The sequence below is a fragment of the Malaclemys terrapin genome, chromosome 17 (genome assembly GCF_027887155.1).
Source record: "Malaclemys terrapin pileata isolate rMalTer1 chromosome 17, rMalTer1.hap1, whole genome shotgun sequence".
NCBI classification, from domain to species: Eukaryota; Metazoa; Chordata; order Testudines; family Emydidae; genus Malaclemys; species Malaclemys terrapin.
This window is the reverse complement of record NC_071521.1, coordinates 25728299-25748222: the sequence shown is the minus strand read 5'-3', so window position 1 is coordinate 25748222 and position 19924 is coordinate 25728299. Positions and strand designations below refer to the sequence as shown.

General features: G+C 48.6%; 1 protein-coding gene across 4 annotated transcripts in view; it reads left to right on the top strand.

Annotated features, from left to right (window-relative positions):
- Positions 1-19924, top strand: part of PNPLA7 (patatin like phospholipase domain containing 7) — a 408012-nt gene that overhangs the window by 91158 nt on the left and 296930 nt on the right. For all 4 annotated transcript variants that reach the window (XM_054007693.1, XM_054007690.1, XM_054007692.1 and 1 more), the window contains exons 10-11: positions 3243-3371; positions 5806-5886. In XM_054007693.1, coding sequence (XP_053863668.1) covers positions 3243-3371; positions 5806-5886 — 210 coding nt within the window. The remainder of the gene's footprint in view (positions 1-3242; positions 3372-5805; positions 5887-19924) is intronic.

Sequence of the window (19924 nt, the reverse complement as noted above, 5' to 3'; positions counted from 1 at the left end):
CTCCACGCATGGCTGTAAACCGCCGGTTACAGTTATGTAAAGGAACAGGCAATCAGTCCCAATACTAACATTCCCCTAATTCAAAGCAGGTCACCATGAGTGATATGACTCTGATGAGGATTTCGGAGACAGAGAAAGAGCGCATGCTGCGTGAATGCCAGCAAACACCAGAGCCATATGCCGCCATGCTTTGCGAGGCAATGATCCCGGAGTACTTGCTGCTAGCCTGGCGCAGAAAAGTTTCCTACCATGGAGGACGCAATAAGGCCGCTCTTCCCAGGAACCTCATGCAAAGGCTTTCACAATATCTCCAGGAGAGCTTCCTGGAGATGTCCCAGGAGGATTTCTGCTCTATCCCCGGACATGTTGACAGAATTTTCCAGTAGCTGCACTGGCAAGGACTAAAAACTAAAGCACCTAGGGCAAACTAATCATGAAAAACCTATTGTTAAGATACCATTCCTATTCTGTTCAAAATAAATGTTTAAAACACATACCCTACTGATCCTTCCCCTGATTCACGGTCCGGGTTATGGCCTTGGGAGGGTTGGTGGGGGATCTCCGTGAGGGTGATGAAGAGATCCTGGCTGTCGGGGAAATAAGCGTTGTTGACTGCCTCGTCCTCCTCATCTCCTTCCTCGTCTTCCCCGTCCGCGAACAGCTCTGAGGAAGCGGCCGTCGACAATATCCCATCGTCAGAGTCCACGGACAGTGGTGGGGTAGTGGTGGCGGCCGCACCTAGAATGGAATGCAGTGCCTCGTAGAAACGGCATGTCTGGGGCTGGGATCCGGAGCGTCCGTTTGACTCTTTGGTCTTCTGGTACCCTTGTCTCAGCTCCTCGATTTTCAGATGGCACTGCGTTGCATCCCGGCTGTATCCTCTCTCCGTCATGGCTTTTGAGATCTTCTCATAGATCTTCGCATTCTGTGTTTTCGATCGCAGCTCCGAAAGCACGGACTCATCGCCCCACACAGCGATCAGGTCCAAGACTTCCCGATCAGTCCATGCTGGGGCCCTCTTTCTATTCTGAGATTGCATGGTCACCTCTGCTGGAGAACTCTGCATCGTTGCCAGTGCTGCTGAGCTCGCCACGATGTCCAAACAGGAAATGAGATTCAAACTGGCCAGACAGGAAAAGGAATTCAAATTTTCCCGGGGCTTTTCCTGTGTGGCTGGTCAGAGCATCCGAGCTCGGACTGCTGTCCAGAGCGTCAGAGTGGTGCACTGTGGGATAGCTCCCGGAGCTATTAGCGTCGAATTCCATCCACCCCTACCCTAATTTGACATGGCCATGTCAAATTTAGCGCTACTCCCCTCATCGGGGAGGAGTACAGAAATCGATTTAAAGAGACCTCTATGTCTTTTGATACAGTCTCCCACAGTATTCTTGCCGCCAAGTTAAAGAAGTATGGGCTGGATGAATGGACTGTAAGGTGGATAGAAAGCTGGCTAGATCGTCAGGCTCAACGGGTAGTGATCAATGGCTCCATGTCTAGTTGGCAGCCGGTTTCAAGCGGAGTGCCCCAAGGGTCGGTCTTGGGGCCGGTTTTGTTTAATATCTTTATTAATGATCTGGAGGATGGTGTGGACTACGCTCTCAGCAAGTTTGCAGATGACACTAAACTAGGAGGCGTGGTAGATAGACTAGAGGTAGGGATCGGATACAGAGGGACCTAGACAAATTAGAGGATTGGGCCAAAAAAAAACCTGATGAGGTTCAACAAGGAGAAGTGCAGAGTCCTGCACTTAGGACAGAAGAATCCCATGCACTGCTACAGACTAGGGACCGAATGGCTAGGTAGCAGTTCTGCAGAAAAGGACCTAGGGGTCACAGTGGACTAGAAGTTGGATATGAGTCAACAGTGTGCTCTTGTTGTCAAGAAGGCTAACGGCATTTTGGGCTGTATAAGTAGGCCAGCAGATCGAGGAACGTGATCGTTCCCCTTTATTCGACATTGGTGAGGCCTCATCTGGAATACTGTGTCCAGTTTTGGGCCCCACACTACAAGAAGGATGTGGAAAAATTGGAAAGAGTCCAGCGGAGGGCAACAAAAATGATTAGGGGTCTGGAGCACATGACTTATGAGGAGAGGCTGAGGGAACTGGGATTGTTTAGTCTCCAGAAGAGAAGAATGAGGGGGGATTTGATAGCAGCCTTCAACCCCCTGAAGGGGGGTTCCAAAGAGGATGGAGCTTGGCTGTTGTCAGTGGTGGCAGATGACAGAACAAGGAGCAATGGTCACAAGTTGCAGTGGGGGAGGTCCAGGTTGGATATTAGGGAAAAACTATTTCACTAGGAGGGTGGTGAAACACTGGAATGCGTTACCTAAGGAGGTGGTGGAGTCTCCTTCCTTGGAGGTTTTTAAGGCCTGGCTTGACAAAGCCCTGGCTGGGATGATTTAGTTGGGAATTGGTCCTGCTTTGAGCAGGGAGTTGGACTAGATGACCTCTTGAGGTCCCTTCCAACCCTGATATTCTATGATTCTATGAAATAAATAGCTTCGTTGTGTGGACTGATGGAGGGTTAATTCGAGTTAATGCTGCTAAATTCGACATAACCTCCTAGTGTAGACCAGGCGTAAGACTGGTGGATGCCAGAGGCGGGCTGGAGTGTTGCTGACAGGCTGCTGAGGTCAGAGTTGTTGGACCAGGGCTGCAGCTATACACAGACACTCGGGGTGACCTGCATGCTGGCAGGCTGTTTGTGAGTGGCCCAAGTTGGGAGCTACCACAGCAAAGCATTGTGTGGCATGCAGGTTTGTGGTGCAGGTGGTGACGCAATCTCTCACTGATCTGGAACGCACCCCAGAATGTGACCGAGGGCAGCATAGGTTAATAGACTTGCCAAAAGGCCTTTTCTCAACCTCTTTGGAGAGCTGGAGTATCAATTTGACACTAATTCTGAAGCCTGGCTTTCTCTGTAGCATTACAGAATCAGTAAGCCAGCAGATTCATCTACTTGATGATGAGCTACACTGTGGGGATTTCTCATTTTGCCTACCCCCTTCCTAGGCAAATGGAGTTGACCCTGTGAATGCTGTTGACCATCTTGACCTCTTATATCCCCGACTGGACAATTCACGGAGCATAGGAGCACATCTTTCTCTTGTGGCCGGAGAATTAGGATGGTGTGCATCAAAGGAAAAAGTGGTGTAATGTCATTAGGAAGAATTGAGGCAGGTGGGCAGTGGTACAAGAGGGAGCAAATAGTAAACTTGTTTCTCTATTGCTTTTTTAATAGGGTCACCCTGCTCCATATAAAACCGTTTCAGCCCGAGCAGGAACACCATCCACTATATTGCGACTTCCAGCTAGTGTTTTTCAGGATGTTTTCCAGAAGTATCCTGAAACTCTTGTCAGAATGGTACAGGTAAGACTGATCTGTAGTTTGTTTTTATTATGTATTCCTTATGCCACCTGATCTTATACCAAATTTTGCACCCTTGACAATCTGTACATTATTCCCTGATAACCAGAAACTTCTATGCTCAAACTCTGTTCACTTTTTTTTTTTAACATCATCTTAATAAAATTTTTATATCCATCTTTCCTTTAAAAGGTTTTTCCCTATCCGGCCAGCTAGTCCATCCTTCTGCTGGTGCAGAATTGTTCTCCTTAGCATATTTTCAGGGTTTTGTCCAATATTTAAGTATCCCAAGTGTTGGGGTTGCCATCACATATCCAAGGAGATTATCGCACAGTCTGATTGATCTTTGTTAGGCGGGGATGAGGGAAATCTTTCCTAAATGTGTCTCGGCTTAATTTCATCACATTATACCCTTCCTTGGACCAACATGCCGAAGTTTTCTTCCCCCTTGAGGCCAGATTCTGCCTTCAGAAATATGCAGCTCCTGTTACTGTCCGTGGGGGCTGCCTCTGCTCATCAAAGAGCAGAATTTGGCCCTAGATATTTACTTCCCAAACATCTGCAAACTCTGAACTGCTGTAGCAGTGGGTACTTGGAATAAGTTCTAATCTTTGCTCTTGAATAATGCTACCACTTAATTAATTTGTGTTATTGTGACACTTAAGAATGATATATGACTAACTATTGGACTCTTAAGAATGATATATGACTAACTTTCCCCTGGATATGTGCTGGGCAAAGAATGGCAGAGGGAAATCTAATGGCGATGAAGACAGCTTATTGCCCCTCTGTAAGTTTCCAATGTCTCTAGTTCAAGACATAGTGTCTTTCTTTGGGGCTGGTCATAAGTCATTCCCTCGCTAACCCCCAATACGCTGTCCTTTTTTGAAGATCTTGAAAAAATGGGGACTTAGAATCTGAGCATCTGGGTGCTCAGCACTTCTGGAAATCAGTTTGTTTTTTTTCATTGGTATAGACATAGATCAGCCTCTTGGTGAATAAGCAACCTTATCCATATGCCAGACAAGATGTTGGGAGATAGGGAGAGGTGGGGAAGGAAAGAGGAGTCTAGTTAAAGAGGAGAGTGACAAAGGGGAGATGCCAAGTGAGAACTGATTGCCGTAGAGAATATATATCTCCTCAATATATGTTCCATTCTATGCATCCGAAGAAGTGGACTGTAGCCCACAAAAGCTTATGCTCTAATAAATTTGTTAGTCTCTAAGGTGCCACAAGTACTCCTGTTCTTTTTGCGGATACAGACTAACACGGCTGCTACTCTGAAACCTTCTGTAGAGAACTGTAGATTTTGAATCATATGCTCTTATGAAGGGTGTTTATGACATCAAGATGTCATGATCAATATTATAAATATCATCATTACTTGTTTATTGCCAGCAGTGTATAGGCCCTTTATAGTTCTTGCAAGAGCCTCTAAAATTGGGACACCAGACCCAACTTGCCCCTTGAGATTGTAATTTTATTAAAACAAAACAAAAACACCCCCTCCCCCCAAGTTGGGATTTTGAGGTCTTCATACCAAAGAGGGGTGCCAGACACTGCATCTGCTTAGCTGGCTGCCTGTCTTCCCCGCCCCCAGCCCTAGCCCCCTGCAGCCAGCTGAGAAGCTGCCGGCCTCCCCAGGCTGTCTCCCCCCAGCCCCTGGGGTCAGCCCAGAAGCTGCCTGTGTCCCTGCTTGCCCCAGCCCGGCTCTCTCTGCCCTGGAAAAAGACTCACCTGCTTGCTGAAGTCAGAGCTGGGCTGGGAACTGCTGCCACCACACACGCTGGGAACCTGGCTTCTGGCCAAAACAGCTGAAGATAACTTTTTGGCATGAAGCCGCCTGATTGGCCAGATGGGGAGAGCTGATTGGCTGCAGGGGAGCAAACACCTGATGCGGTCTGCCCATGCAATAGCTGATTCTCTGGTTTGTGCTAAGCACCCACTATTTTTTTCTCCTGGGTGCTCCAATCCCAGAGCACCCACAGAGTTGACACCTATGGTGTCAATTCTTTTGGGTGGCGTCTAGGGTGACCAGATGTCCTGATTTTATAGGGACAGTCCCGATTTTTGGGTCTTTTTCTTATATAGACTCCTATTACCCCCCACCCCTTGTCCCGATTTTTCACATTTGCTGTTTGGTCACCCTAGTGGCGTCTCTGGCTCAGCCACCTACTGTGTCTCTTGGTGAGAGACCCAAGCTTTCAAGCCACACAGCGCTCTTCTTCAGCTGTGTGGAAAGCTATTCCCAGCATCACAGCAAAATGCAAAGTGGAACAGAATGTTTAGCATAAGTAGTTAGCACAAATTGTAAGGGAATATTCAAGGTAGAGTGGCCTGTTAACACTTCTGCAGTCATAGGACAAAAAGAGTGGGTTAGTGGATGTTGGTGTATTTAGTATTCACCTGCTCCCTGTGTTTGATCTCCCGCTCCTAGATCATCATGGTGAGGCTCCAAAGAGTGACATTCTTGGCTTTGCACAACTATCTTGGCCTGACCACCGAGCTCTTCAATTCCGTAAGTGTACAATGAAAGCAATTTACTCTTATCACACTGTATGTATCTGATTCTAACCCTGGCTGTAGGAGTGTCTCTTCTACTCCAGTAGCTCGCAAGCATAATCTCTGTATAAAACTAGCATTAATTTATTGTTTGCAACAATATTAATACCATCATGCTTGAGAGTGAAGCTCTCATGCTATAAAATCTGCTCAGTGCTGAAGCCTGCTGAATAACATTTCATTTGGGCATTTTTATTATGGAGGCTATCATGGCTACCAGGCTAGCTGCATCTCTGTCCCCTTTCTGGTCCCTCTGAGTGCACCCCCTCAGGTGTAGGCTCTTGTGTCTTTACCTATTGTGATGCTCTTCTCCAGTGCTCCCAGAACCATAAGCCAATGTGCAGGGCTCTACCAAATTCACGGTCCATTTTGGTCAATTTCATGGTCCTAGGATTTTAAAAATCATAAATTTCATGATTTCAGATATTTCAATCTGAAATTTCACAGTGTTGTAACTGTTGGGGTCCTGACCCAAAAGGGGGTTGGGGGGGGGTCACAAGTTTATTGTAGGGGGTTGTAGTATTGCCACTCTTACTTCTGCGCTGCCTTCAGAGCTGGGGCCTTGGCCAGCAGCCGCCACGCTCTGGCCACCCAGATCTGAAGGCAGCAGCACAGAAGTAAGGGTGGCATAGCATGGTATAGCCCCACCAGCAGCAGCACAGAAATAAGGGTGATGTTGCCTTCAGAGCTGGGTGCCCAGCCAACAGCCATCATTCTCTGGCCACCCAGTTCTGAAGGCAGCACTGAAGTAAGGGTGACAAACCGTGACCCCCCTACAAATACCTTACAATATCCCCCCCTCCACAGCCCCCTTTTGGGTCGGGACTCCCAGTTTGAGAAATACTGGTCTCCCCCTTGAAATCTGTATAGTACAGGGTAAAAGTATACCAGATTTCATGGTCCGTGACGCATTGTTCATGGCTGTGAATTTGGTAGGGCCCTACCAATGTGTTACTCCACTTGGCCTCAGCAAGAAAGCTTTGCTGGAACTTCAACTGTGTGTCAACTCCCTGCCACACCGCTGTCTGCCTTCCCAGCAAACTCCTCAAGACTCTGCCCGTCTTAATCTAGCCTTGCAGGTAACATTCAGTGAGACCTAGTTTCGCAGACATACCTCTCTGCAGTGTCCAGTCCCTCTCACTGGACACTCGCAGGAATTATGAAGTCTGCAGTCTCCAAAGTAACAGTGCACACACACCAGCATGTTGACTCACTGTGGACACACTCTTCAACTTAATACACAGTACTGAGGTCATTTATAGTAAAATTAAGCATATGTTTATTAATAAAGAACAGAGATTTAAGTAATACTAAGCAAGAGAAAAAGACATATATGGTTACAAACAAAACAAAAGGAAAAATGTGCTTTCTGATGTCTAAAAGCTTGACAGTTCACAATCTGGTCTCAGGCAGTTTCTCACCTACAGTCAGTTCTCCGCATCTTCAGCCCAGATGGTTGAAGGATTCATCTTGTATGGATTCCAAGACCACAGGCCTCATTTGTCCAATTTAAGTGATGATTAGCAAAGGGCCTCCCTCCCCTTCTTTTTATAGTCCAATAAACCTTTGAGATGTATTCTTCTGAAGGGATAAAGTTTTTCTCAACTACTTGTCCCCCAAGAAACTGATGCCATCCTGGCTTCCTTGCCCTCCTCTCAGTTTGCTTTTCAAGTGGACTCAGATGCAAATGAACTTACACTGTCTCTGGTGTCACCTTGCTCAATTTACAATGGCGAAACAGGCAAAACAACATTCCTTGTCTAGGACAAACTTGTTTATCAGATGCTTCCACAGATTATTTTAAGAATATCTTACTGGCCTATATACATAACTCTTTATATGCAACCCGTCCAGTGTTTTACCCAGGAATTGATATTAGGGGTGTGTGTTTGAATTTACGGGGAGGTGGGGTATCAGGGCCAAGAGGGGTGAGACAGTGAGAGTGAAGGTGGGCTGTATGGCACCATAGTAAAAACTGAAAAATGTTTCATGACCATTTTATTAGATTTAACTCATGTTTTAAAATCATCACACAAATTAAAGTTGGCTACTCAATCCTTCTATGAAGCACTACGTCTACATCCTTCTTGATTTCTTGTTATAATTTTGCACAACTCTGTTAATCAACCTCTTGAATGCAATGCGTTCATCTTTGGTGGCTTCTTGTGTGTCCGGTACTTCCATTCCTTCAATTGATATGCTCATTAGTTCATTCACATGATCAGGCAGAAGGCGACTTCTTTCAGAACACAAAATTCTATTCAGTGATGAAAAAGAACGCTCAACTGTAGCTGTTGTGACTGGGAGTAGCAAGAGATGAATTCTTACTTCTTTCATCCCAGGAAACAGAACACAAAGATCGGGTCGAGCCACGAGTGATGATAAAAAAGTTGAAGTCAAATCTTCATTCATTCGTCGTATGATATTCCACTGTGTTCAAATTCTCTATTCTGTCCTGATCACATGGCAGCCCCATTGCTGGTAGTGCCTCACTCCACTCAACTGTTCGTGTTTTATAGGACAGGCATCTGTAAAAGCTACGTAGAGGTTGAGTAGAATCTAGAAGTCACTGTTGTAGATTTTTAAGAATCAAGTCTGTGTACTTTTTCAGTTGTCTTAACAAATACTTCTTGTCTTCTTCACTTAAGGATTCAATATAAATGCCTTCATTAGTCAACTTCTGGACTGAAATCTTTGCTTCTTCCAGTACTTTTTCAATGGATAGCTCTCTGATTTGATCCAAATGTAGCTTCTATTGCTGGACAAAGATCTACTACTGTTGTAGCATTGTTCTTATGTATGTATCAGATGCATAGAATGGAACATATATTGAGGAGATATATATTCTCTACAGCAATCAGTTCTCACTTGGCATCTCCCCTTTGTCACTCTCCTCTTTAACTAGACCCCTTTTTCCTTCCCCACCTCTCCCTATCTCCCAACATCTTGTCTGGCATATGGATAAGGTTGCTTATTCACCAAGAGGTTGATCTATGTCTATACCAATGAAAAAAACAAACTGATTTCCATTCAGATGGCATTGTTTAATGACCCAAGTGGTTTCAACAGTAGACTTACGAGAGAGAGAATGGCAATAGTCTTCTCTGAACGTAGTAGCAAAAGTAATGCACCAGCCTCACTACTTAGATCCATCCCATCATGGTAGATACTTTCCAAAGCCAGTAATAACAGCTGGAGTAATTTTAAGACAACAGCCAAGGATCGCTCATGAGAAAGCCAGCAGGTTTTCACAGTTTGGACTAATCTGAACTTCAGTCCCATTATACCTTCTAGGCCAGCCACGCCTTGGCAGGCCGCCTGGATCGAGGAGCTCCAAGCGGCTGCTTCCTTCGCGGAATTCGACTCGCTCGTCGACAGGCTCACCCGCGAGCTGTCCGCGGAGATTGCCTTCAGGCGGACACCGAACCAGGAGACCACCCAGCCTGCCCCCAGACGGCCCGCCCCACACCCTGACAACAACACCAGGGGAGCTGGAAGGAGGAACACCGGCCGCTGTTTCGACCCGGCAGCGGCGTCAAGGATCCAGAAGCTGTACCGTACGAACTGCCTCAAGGCCGTAAGAGAGATCCTCGACGGGCCCCCGTCATACTGCACGATCCCGCCCGAGCGCCTCTACAACTACTTCCTCGGAGTGTTCGGCGGTGTGCCCAGGAACGACGCGCAGCGCCCGGAGTGCCTCCGCCCCCTGCCCCGCATTCCCGAAGCGGATGGTCTGGAGGCCGACTTCACCCCTAAAGAGGTGACGGCCAGGCTCTCCAGAACCAAGAACACTGCACCCGGAAAAGACAGCATCCCCTACAGCCTCCTCAAGAAGCGGGACCCCGGCTGCCTCCTGCTCTCCAACATCTTTAACTTGTGCAAGCGATTTGGCCGATCCCCCACCTCCTGGAAGAAGGCCATGACCGTCTTGATTCACAAGAAGGGCGAGCGGGATGACCTCAGCAACTGGAGACCCATCTCCCTCTGCTCCACCATGTACAAACTGTACGCCAGCTGCCTGGCAGCCAGGATCACGGAATGGGCGACGACCGGGGGAGCCATCAGCCCCGCCCAGAAGGGCTTCATGCTGTCGGAGGGGTGCTACGAGCACAACTTCCTGCTCCAGACCGTCCTCCAGACGGCCAGGAGAACGCAGAAGCAGTGCTCGATAGCGTGGCTCGACCTGGCCAACGCCTTCGGGTCCATCCCCCACCATTACATCTTCGACACCCTACAGGAGTTTGGGATGCCAGAGACCTTCCTCCACCTGATCCGGGAGCTATATGAGGGCTGCAGCACCACCATCCGCTCGGTAGAAGGGGAGACCACAGAGATACCGATCCACAGCGGCGTGAAGCAGGGTTGCCCCCTCAGCCCCATCGTCTTCAACCTCGCCATGGAGCCGCTCCCAGTCTTTTTGGACTCTTTCTGAAAAAGGAATACAATGAAGACATTAAATTTATAGCTTTTTAAATGTCTTTTGAAGATTCTGCAGCTCATACTAGTGCTAGTTGGAGTAGATGGCCTCTGCAGTGTTTATAGGAGAGATTAGGGTTACAGTTTTCTCTGTCTACACTACGGGATTAATCCGAATTTATATAATTCGGATTTGAAAAACAGGTTGTATAAAGTCGAAATGAATGCGGCCACACTAAGCACATTAATTCGGTGGTGTGCGTCCAAGTACCGGGGCTAGCGTCGATTTCTGCACCGTTGCACTGTGGGTAGCTATCCCATAGCTATCCCATAGTTCCCGCAGTCTCCCGCGCCCATTGGGATTGTGGGTTAAAATCCCAGTGCCTGATGGGACAAAAAACATTGTCGCAGGTGGTTCTGGGTACAGCCTCACCTCCTCCCTCCCTCCCTCCCTGCATGAAAGCAACGGACGGCAGACAACCATTTTCGCGCCTTTTTTCCTGGGTGGGTGAACACTGCAGACTCCATACCATGGCAAGCATGGAGCCCGCTGAGCTCAAGACAGCAGTCATGAATATTGTAAACACCTCGCGCGTTCTCGTGGAGTTTATGCTCAGCCAGGACCAGAAAAACGAGGCGAGGAGGCAGCGGCGGCGGCAGCACAGCGACAAGCATGATGAGGACATTGACATGGACATGGACACGGACACGGATACAGAATTCTGTGAAACCACGGGCCCCGGTGCTTTGGAGATCATGTTGTTAATGGGGCAGATTCTATCCATGGAACGCCGATTCTGGGCAAGGGAAACAAGCACAGACTGGTGGGACCCGCATAGTGTTGCAGGTCTGGGACGATTCCCAGTGGCTGCGGAACTTTCGCATGCGTAAGGGCACTTTCATGGAACTTTGTGACTTGCTGTCCCCTGCCCTGAAACGCCAGAATACCAAGATGAGAGCAGCCCTCACAGTTGAGAAGCGCGTGGCGATAGCCCTGTGGAAGCTTGCAACGCCAGACAGCTACCGGTCAGTCGGGAATCAATTTGGAGTGGGCAAATCTACTGTGGGGGCTGCTGTGATGCAAGTAGCCAAAGCAATCACTCAGGTGCTGCTACGAAAGTTAGTGACTCTGGGAAATGTGCAGGCTATAGTGGTTGGTTTTGCTGCAATGGGATTCCCTAACTGTGGTGGGGCGATAGACGGAACCCATATCCCTATCTTGGCACCGGAGCACCAAGCCACCGAGTACATAAACCGCAAGGGGTACTTTTTAATGGTGCTGCAAGCACTTGTGGATCACAAGGGACGTTTCACCAACATCAACGCGGGCTGGGCGGGAAGGGTTCATGACGCTCGCGTCTTCAGGAACACTACTCTGTTTAAAGGGCTGCAGCAAGGGACTTAGTTTCCGGACCAGAAAATAACCGTTGGGGATGTTGAAATGCCAATAGTTATTCTTGGGGACCCAGCCTACCCCTTAATGCCATGGCTTATGAAGCCATACACAGGCAGCCTGGACAGGAGTCAGGAGCTGTTCAACTACAGGCTAAGCAAGTGCAGAATGGTGGTAGAATGTGCATTTGGCCGTTTAAAAGGTCGCTGGTGATCATTATTGACTCGCTCTGACCTCAGCCAAAGAAATCTCCCCATTGTTATTTCTGCTTGCTGTGTGCTCCACAATCTCTGTGAAAGTAAGGGGGAGACCTTTATGGCGGGGTGGGAGGCTGAGGCAAATCGCCTGGCTGCTGATTACGCGCAGCCAGACACCAGGGCGATTAGAAGAGCACACCAGGAAGCGCTGTGCATCAGAGAAGCTTTAAAAACCAGTTTCATGACTGGCCAGGCTACAGTGTGAAATATCTGTTTGTTTCTCCTTCATGAAAACCCGCCCCCTTTATTGACTGATTTTCTGTAAGGAACCCACCCTCCCCCTTCCCCCAGCTTTCTTTCAAACCAAATAAAGTCACTATCATTTAAAAATCATTTATTCTTTATTAATAGATTATAAAAAGAGGGAGGGAACCCGGGTGGTATTTGGGAGGAGGATTGCTGGGAAGGAAAAAGCCACAAAGAAAAGGTTAAAAAAAATGACAGCCTTTTGCTTGGGCTGTCTACTGGGGTGGAATGGGAAGGTGTACGGAGCCTCCCCGCCCCGCGTTCTTACACGTCTGGGTGAGGAGGATACGGAACATGGGGAGGGGGGAGGGTGGAACAGGGGCTGAAGCGGCAGTCTGTTTTCCAGCAGCCGTTCCTGAAGCTCCACCAGACGCCGGAGCATGTCTGTTTGCTCACGCAGCAGCCCCAGCGTTGCATCCTGCCTCCTCTCATCTTCCTGCCGCCACCTCTCATCTCGAGCGTCCCTCCTGTCCTCACGTTCACTGTCTTCTTTCCTATACTTTGAAACTGTTTCCTTCCACTCATTCAGATGAGCTCTGTCACTGCGGCTGGATTCCATAATTTCAGAAAACATCTCGTCTCGCGTTCTCTTCTTACGACGCCTTATCTGTGATAACCTTCGGGATGGAGGAGGGAGGCTTGAGGAATTTGCAGCTGCTGTAGGGAGGGGAAAAAAGAGAGAATTGTTTAAAAAGCTACATTTTGCAGAACAATGCTTATACTCTTTCACGGTGACCAACACTATTCACATTACATAGCACATGTGATTTCTGTGCAAGGTCGCATTTTGCCTCTTAATGCTGAGTGCCTGTGGCTTTGCTGCTAGAGATCACAGGTCTGGGCAACAGAATTCGGCTTGCATGCGGCCATGGTAAGCCATTGTCTTACAGCTTCTGCGCCCTCCTTTCCCACATACCAAGCATAGCCTGTAGAGTGCTGCGGTTTTTCTGTTAACATTCAGCAGCACCAGAAAACAAACTAACCACCCCCCCCCTCTCGCCATGAATTCTCTGGGATGATCGCTGTACCCCTCCCCCCCACCGCGTGGCTGGTATCAGGGAAGATCCCTGCAGGCACCAAACTAACCACCCCCCCCGCCGCCGCCCCCCTCCCGCCATGAATTCTCTGGGATGATCACGGTACCCCTCCCCCCACCGCGTGGCTGGTATCAGGGAAGATCCCTGCAGGCACCAAACTAACCACCCCCCCCGCCGCCGCCCCCCTCCCGCCATGAATTCTCTGGGATGATCACGGTACCCCTCCCCCCACCGCGTGGCTGGTAACAGGGAAGATCCCTGCTAGCCAAACGCAAAAAGCTCAGGGCCAATTTCCCATCTGCGCTTGGCTAACTGCAGGGAAGGATTTATTTTCCGCCACAGGCAAACAGCCCAGTAGGAACGGCCACCTCTGTCCCCTTAATTAAGTTCCCGTATTTCAACCAGGTTACCAGGAGTTATATCACTCTCCTGAGGATTACACAACAAGATATAGAACGGATGTTGCTTGAATGCCAGCAAACACCGGGACCATACGCTGCCAGGCTTTGTCAGGCAATGATACCAGATTACTTGCTGCAAGCATGGCGTGGTCAAGTGTCCTACCATGGAGGAGGGAATAAGGATGCACTGCCCAGAAACCTTCTGGCAAGGCTTTCGGAGTACCTCCAGGAATGCTTCATGGAGATGTCCCTGGAGGATTTCCGCTCCATCCCCAGACACGTTAACAGACTTTTCCAGTAGCTGAACTGACCGCGAATGCAAAGTCAGGCAAAGTAATCATTAAAAACCGTTTGCTTTTAAAACAAGTTTTATATTTTAAAAGGTAAACTCACCTGAGGTCCCTTCCATGGGGTCAGAGTCTTGGGTACTGGCTTGGGAGGGTACTTCAGTCAGGGTGAGAAAAAGATCCTGGCTGTTGGGGAGAACGGAGTGCTGTGTGCTGTCTGCAAGCTCATCCTCATCCTCCTCCTCCTCCTCTCCCCCATCGGCAGAATCCTCAGGTGTAGCTGATGAGACTATCCCCGACCCAGAATCCACGATCACAGGTGGGGTAGTGGTGGCAGCCCCCCCTAGAATTGCATGCAGCTCGGCGTAGAAGCGGCATGTCCGCGGCTCTGACCCGGAGCGACCGTTTGCCTCCTTTGTTTTTTGATAGGCTTGTCTGAGCTCCTTGACTTTCACGCGGCACTGCTCAGAGTCCCTATTGTGGCCTCTCTCCATCATGCCCTTGGAGATTTTTTCAAAAGTTTTTGCATTTCGTCTTTTAGAACGAAGTTCTGCAAGCACTGAATCCTCTCCCCATACAGCGATCAGATCCAGTACCTCCCTCACGGTCCATGCTGGTGCTCTTTTTCGATTATCAGCCTGCATGGTTACCTGTGCTGATGAGCTATCTGTGGTCACCTGTGCTCTCCACGGTGGGCAAACAGGAAATGAAATTCAAATGTTCGCGGGGCTTTTCCTGTCTACCTGGCCAGTGCATCCGAGTTTAGATTGCTGTCCAGAGCGGTCACAATGATGCACTGTGGGATAGCTCCCGGAGGCCAATACCATCGAATTGCGGCCACACTATCCCTAATTCGAAATGTTAAAATCGATTTTGGCACTACTCCGCTCGTCGGGGTGGAGTACAGAAATCAATTTAAAGGGCCCTTTACATTGAAATAAATAGCGTCGTTGTGTGGACGGTTGCAGGGTTAATTCGAATTAAAGCTGATAAAACCGAATTAAAGTCGTAGTGTAGACCAGGCCTGAGCAAAGCTTGTACTCCACCATGTCTTCCAGAGAAGTTTGCAGCTTCATCAAATGCACAAGCAGCCATCTGTTTGAGGTCCAATTGACAAGCATTTAACTCTTCTAAGATGTGGGTTGTCACAGATGCAGCCAATGTGTCTTCTATAACTTGAACATCTAGAAATGCATCTACTGGCCGACCACTGACATCAAGATCACATACACAGTTACTTGATGCTCATTTGCATCGGTGCTTTCATCAGCCATATATGCAAATTTTTTTAATATGGTGAGAGAGTTCGTCACTTTTTCAACTGTTGAGTCTTTCACTGTTGCACCGCATGCTTCTAGCCAGTCAGTTGAGTTTCTTGCAGAAAGATAGTGAGCATTTGTTGGTCTTGTTCGGAACCAGTGTTCAGCTTGAGGATGAACAGGTGACAATGCACTTAACATTGGCCTCCAGTTTGTAGTGTGTGGTGTCTCTTGCTTAAATAGAAAGTAGGATGCCACAGCCATGTTTATTCACATGAACTGTGTTGTGTCTCCAGCATTCTTAACAGCCTCATTAAGTACTTCTAAAATTGGCTTTGAAAGTGGGCTTATAAGGCTTTCTGCATGTTGATGCTCTCCAGAGGCTGGGTGTTTTGCAGCCTTTTCACGTAGTTTGTCAGCATTGGCTTTGCTGATCGGTTTGACAAACCAAGCTCCTCCACTTTTACCAGTTATAGCATTGGGAAGCTTTCCTTCTTCGTAAGCTTTTTTGCAAGAGGTGCACCAGTAGCCATCTTTTGTAACTTCAATAAATGGGAACACTTTGACCGACAAACATCAGGAACTGCCTTTAGGTTTTGGAGGCACTGTTTCTTCAGTAGGTAGCTGTATTTGTGCTTCGGGCTGGTCGGCTGTAGATATACCACTTGAGCCTTCAGATGACATGTTGATATATTCTTGGTTCTTGATGTGTTCTTCACCTTGGTTAGTTTTTGAGGCCTTTGAGTGGAAAAATTGTTGTATTGTTTTTTGTCTTTTCGTTTTTACTTTGACCTGCAACATATAAAAGAGATATGCATAAAGTAAATGTTTTGTTAGGATAATGCAAATTTAACATAATGATAATGCAAGTTACACCAAAATACATAACAGGTCTAGATTTCTAAAAAATATAATTTAAAAAAAATATGTATTTAATTTAAATTGACTTTTGAAAAGTTAGCCATCATGGTATAAGAGGGAAGTCCTCTCATGGATCAGTAACTGGTTAAAAGATGGGAAACAAAGGGTAGGAATAAATTATCAGTTTTCAGAATGGAGAGCGATAAATAGTGGTATCCCTGAGGAGTCGGTACTAACACCATTACTGTTCAATGTATTTGTAAATGATCTGGAAAAATGGGTAAACAGTGAAGTGGCAAAATTTGCAGATGATACAAAACTATTTAAGATAGTTAAGTCCCAGGCAGACTGCGAAGAGTTACAAAGGGATCTCACAAAACTGGGTGACTGGGAAACAAAATGGCAGATGAAATTTAATGTTGATAAATGCAAAGTAATGCACATTGGAAAACAATCTCAACAATACATACAAAATGATGGAGTCTGAATTAGCTGTTAACATTCAAAAGAGATCTTGGAGGGTGACGCGGGGGAGCGGGGCAAAAAAAAAAAACCTTCCTCCACAAGCATTGGAGGGAGGCCCGGAAGACGCAGGGGAAGCGCGGGGCTGGGGTGAGTAAGAGTCCGGCCTGGCCTCGAGCAGGCAGGACTCAGTTGGGTGGTAGGGAGAGGAGGGGGGTGGCCTGCGGGGCCAGGCGGCGGCTGTTCTCCCCCCCCCCCCCTCGGGGGGAGGAAGCGGCCATGGTGCTCGGCGGCTGCGGCTCTGGCGCCCCCGAACCCCCCCAGCCGGGGGCCTGCTGCGGGGACCCAGCAGTGCGCACGCTGCGCGCGCCCAGCCCCTGGCCAGTCGCGTCTGGGCTGCTGCCCAGCTGGTATTATCCCGCGGCGGCCCCGGAGTGGGGGCAGCAGGCCCCAGCCCCCCTGTCCCGCTCGGGTCCCACAGGGGAACGAACTGGGCTGGGCTGCCTTGCCTCCGCCCCGGGGCCGCCGCGGGATAGCACCACCTGGGCAGCAGCCCAGACACGACTGGCCAGGGGGTGGGCGCAGCGTGCGCGCTGCTGTGTCCCCGCACATCTAAAATCGGGACGTCTGGTCACCCTAACCTGGGCAGGCCTACTTCTTCAGATATCCTCAGAGGGGTCCTGTGTCTCAGCTTGGTTCCCCTGAACAGTTACTCCCCATCTCTGCGGAGAGGGTCCTTTTTAATTCTGCCAGAGCTTCCTTGTTCTTCCATGTTCCCATGCTTCTGCCTGTCCTTGTGCAAACCAGGGCTGTACGTGGGCTGGATAGGAGGCAAAATCATGAAGGCTAATAGTTCAGGTGTTGTCTCTTAACAACTCTTACATGTTTCTGGAAGGTGGCTTATCTTGAGCCATTCTTTTCCTTCCTGCCTGTTGCAGTTCTGGGGCATATTTATGTCTCTGTTACTAAAAAGCACTTTCCTTTAAGTAGTATATTTTATTCTTATTCTGGAATATGAATTAGATATTTTGAATTTTAAAATAAATGGGATTGAAGATGTGATGGAGTGTAGCGGGGTGGTCACCCCGCTCCTGCCCTGAAGGGCTTAAAACAGCCCTGCGAGAGGGCTGTGGCAGGGGAAAAGCTGAGCTGATTGGGGGAAGCAGCCACAGGTGGGGCCATGCCCCAATCAGACCACAGCTGGCCCTATAAGAGGGCTGAGGGCCAGAGACTGAACAAGTGTCTCTCTCTAGCAGTGGAGAGAGAAGGGCTGGCTGCCTGGTAGCTGAGCAGGGTACCTAACTAAACTGTTGCAGGGAATCTCTGCCCTGGAAGGGTTAGGACCTGCTTCAGTTAACTCTGTGTGGACTTTTGCACCCTACTCAAGTCTGCCTTGTGGCTTATCTTGGGCCCTGAAGAGCATGGTCAGAATGTGCATTGACTCATTTTCTCATTAACTTGGGGATCTTACTAAACATTTGATAGTATGGTGTGATGGGTTCGGTCACATAGACACCCTTGGGACTGTCACCTGACATGCTGGAATTACCTCTGAGACCATTTTCCCTGCCAGCTTGATACTCAAGAACCCTGCCTTGTTGAGCCAGACACGCTAGCTTGCTGTAACACAGACCCAGGTCTGGTCCACGCCCCCAAAGCTGCAGACTTTAACCAAAAACTGCTCAGCAGGTCACCTATCGCCAGCACCCAGACCCCAATGGGATCCAAACCCCAAATAAATCTGTTTTACTCTGTATATAGCTTATATAGGGTAAACTCATAAATTGTCTGCCCTCTATAACACTGATAGAGGGAGATGCACAGCTGTTTGCTACCCCAGGTATTAATCACTTACTGTGGGTTAATTAATAAACAAAAGTGATTTTATTAAGTTTAAAAAGTAGGATTTAAGTGGCTTCAAGTAATAACAAGCAGAACAAAGTAAGTTATCAAGCAAAATAAAATAAAACATGCCAGTCTGAGCCTAATACATTAAGAAACTGTTTACAGGTAAATCTCACCCTTAGAGATGTTCCAATAAGCTTCTTTCACAGACTAGACTCCTTCCTAGTCTGGGCCCAATCCTTTCCCCTGGTACAGTCCTTGTTAGTTACAGCAGGCATCTTAGGTGAAAAACAGGGGTGTTCTCATGACTGCCGCCGCCTTGTTCTGCTCTACGCCCTTTTATAGCTTTGGCACAAGGACAAGAATCTTTTGTCTCTCTGGATTCCCACCCCTCCTAAATGGAAAATTAGCAGGTTTAAGATGGTTTCCACTATTCTTCCTGAGCTGGCTTACATGAACACAGGAAGGCTTGCAAGTAAACAGCCATTTACAACCAATTGTCCTAATCAATGGGAGTCATCAAGGTTCTAAATGATCATCAATGGCCCACACTTTGCATAATTGAGTTAGAATCTCTTTCTCATAAATTCAGAGGCTCTGCAGAGCTAATGGGACTGTCACAGGTTAGCCTGAACCAGTGGAGTGTCTCACACAGCAAGCTCACTCTAATTTTAGTTTTTTGTCTTGCCTGTTGGGACCTGATTAGCTTTGGCCTGCACCTGGCCCTACTAGCCACTGGAGGCAGTACCAGATTTACCATGGCACCAGTAGCGCCATGGCATCGGGCCCATGCTCCGAAGGGGCCCTGGCCTGGCTGCTCTTCTCCTCCCCCCACTCTCTCCTGGGGGCAGAAGCTTGGTGCTGCCGGCTCCTAGGGCTCTGTCCTGCTGCAGCAGGGCAGGCTCCGCCGGCATCCAAGCTCCCCTCTCCCCCGACTCTTGTCCCAGCGTGCTGCGTTCCTGCCCTTCCCCCTCTCCCTGCCGCCGATCAGCTGTTTGCCGGAGTGAGGAGGGGAGGAGGTGGAGAAGAGGCAGGGGCGGGGCCTTGGGGAAGGGGGTGGAATTAGGGCAGCCCCCCTCCAGCCCTCTGCTGTGAGATGTTCAGGGCAGGGGGCTGGGAGCACCCCCACGACCCCAGCAGTCTGCCCTGACTCCTGCACCCCCTTCACACACATCCAGCCCCCTGCCCTGACTCCTGCACCCCCCTCACACACACCCAGCCCTCTCCCCTGACTCCTGCACCCCACCCCACCCCGACCCCAGCCCCACCTTTGGATGGGGTGTGCCAAGGCGGTAGGGCCTCCAGCAGGGGGCATCGAATGCCTGCTACACTCCATCAGAGAGAGTACAAATACATTGTGTGTAAGGTGAGACTGAGAAAAGAAAGAAGAGGTATGTCTGGCTAATGATGTTATGTTGGCTGCAGAGTACGTGTGAACCTAGGTTTTGCTACACAAAGATGACACTGAATAATGCATCCAAAGCTGGAAAGCCCAAAGAGACTACAGTTATCTACCCCTTGTTTAAAGAT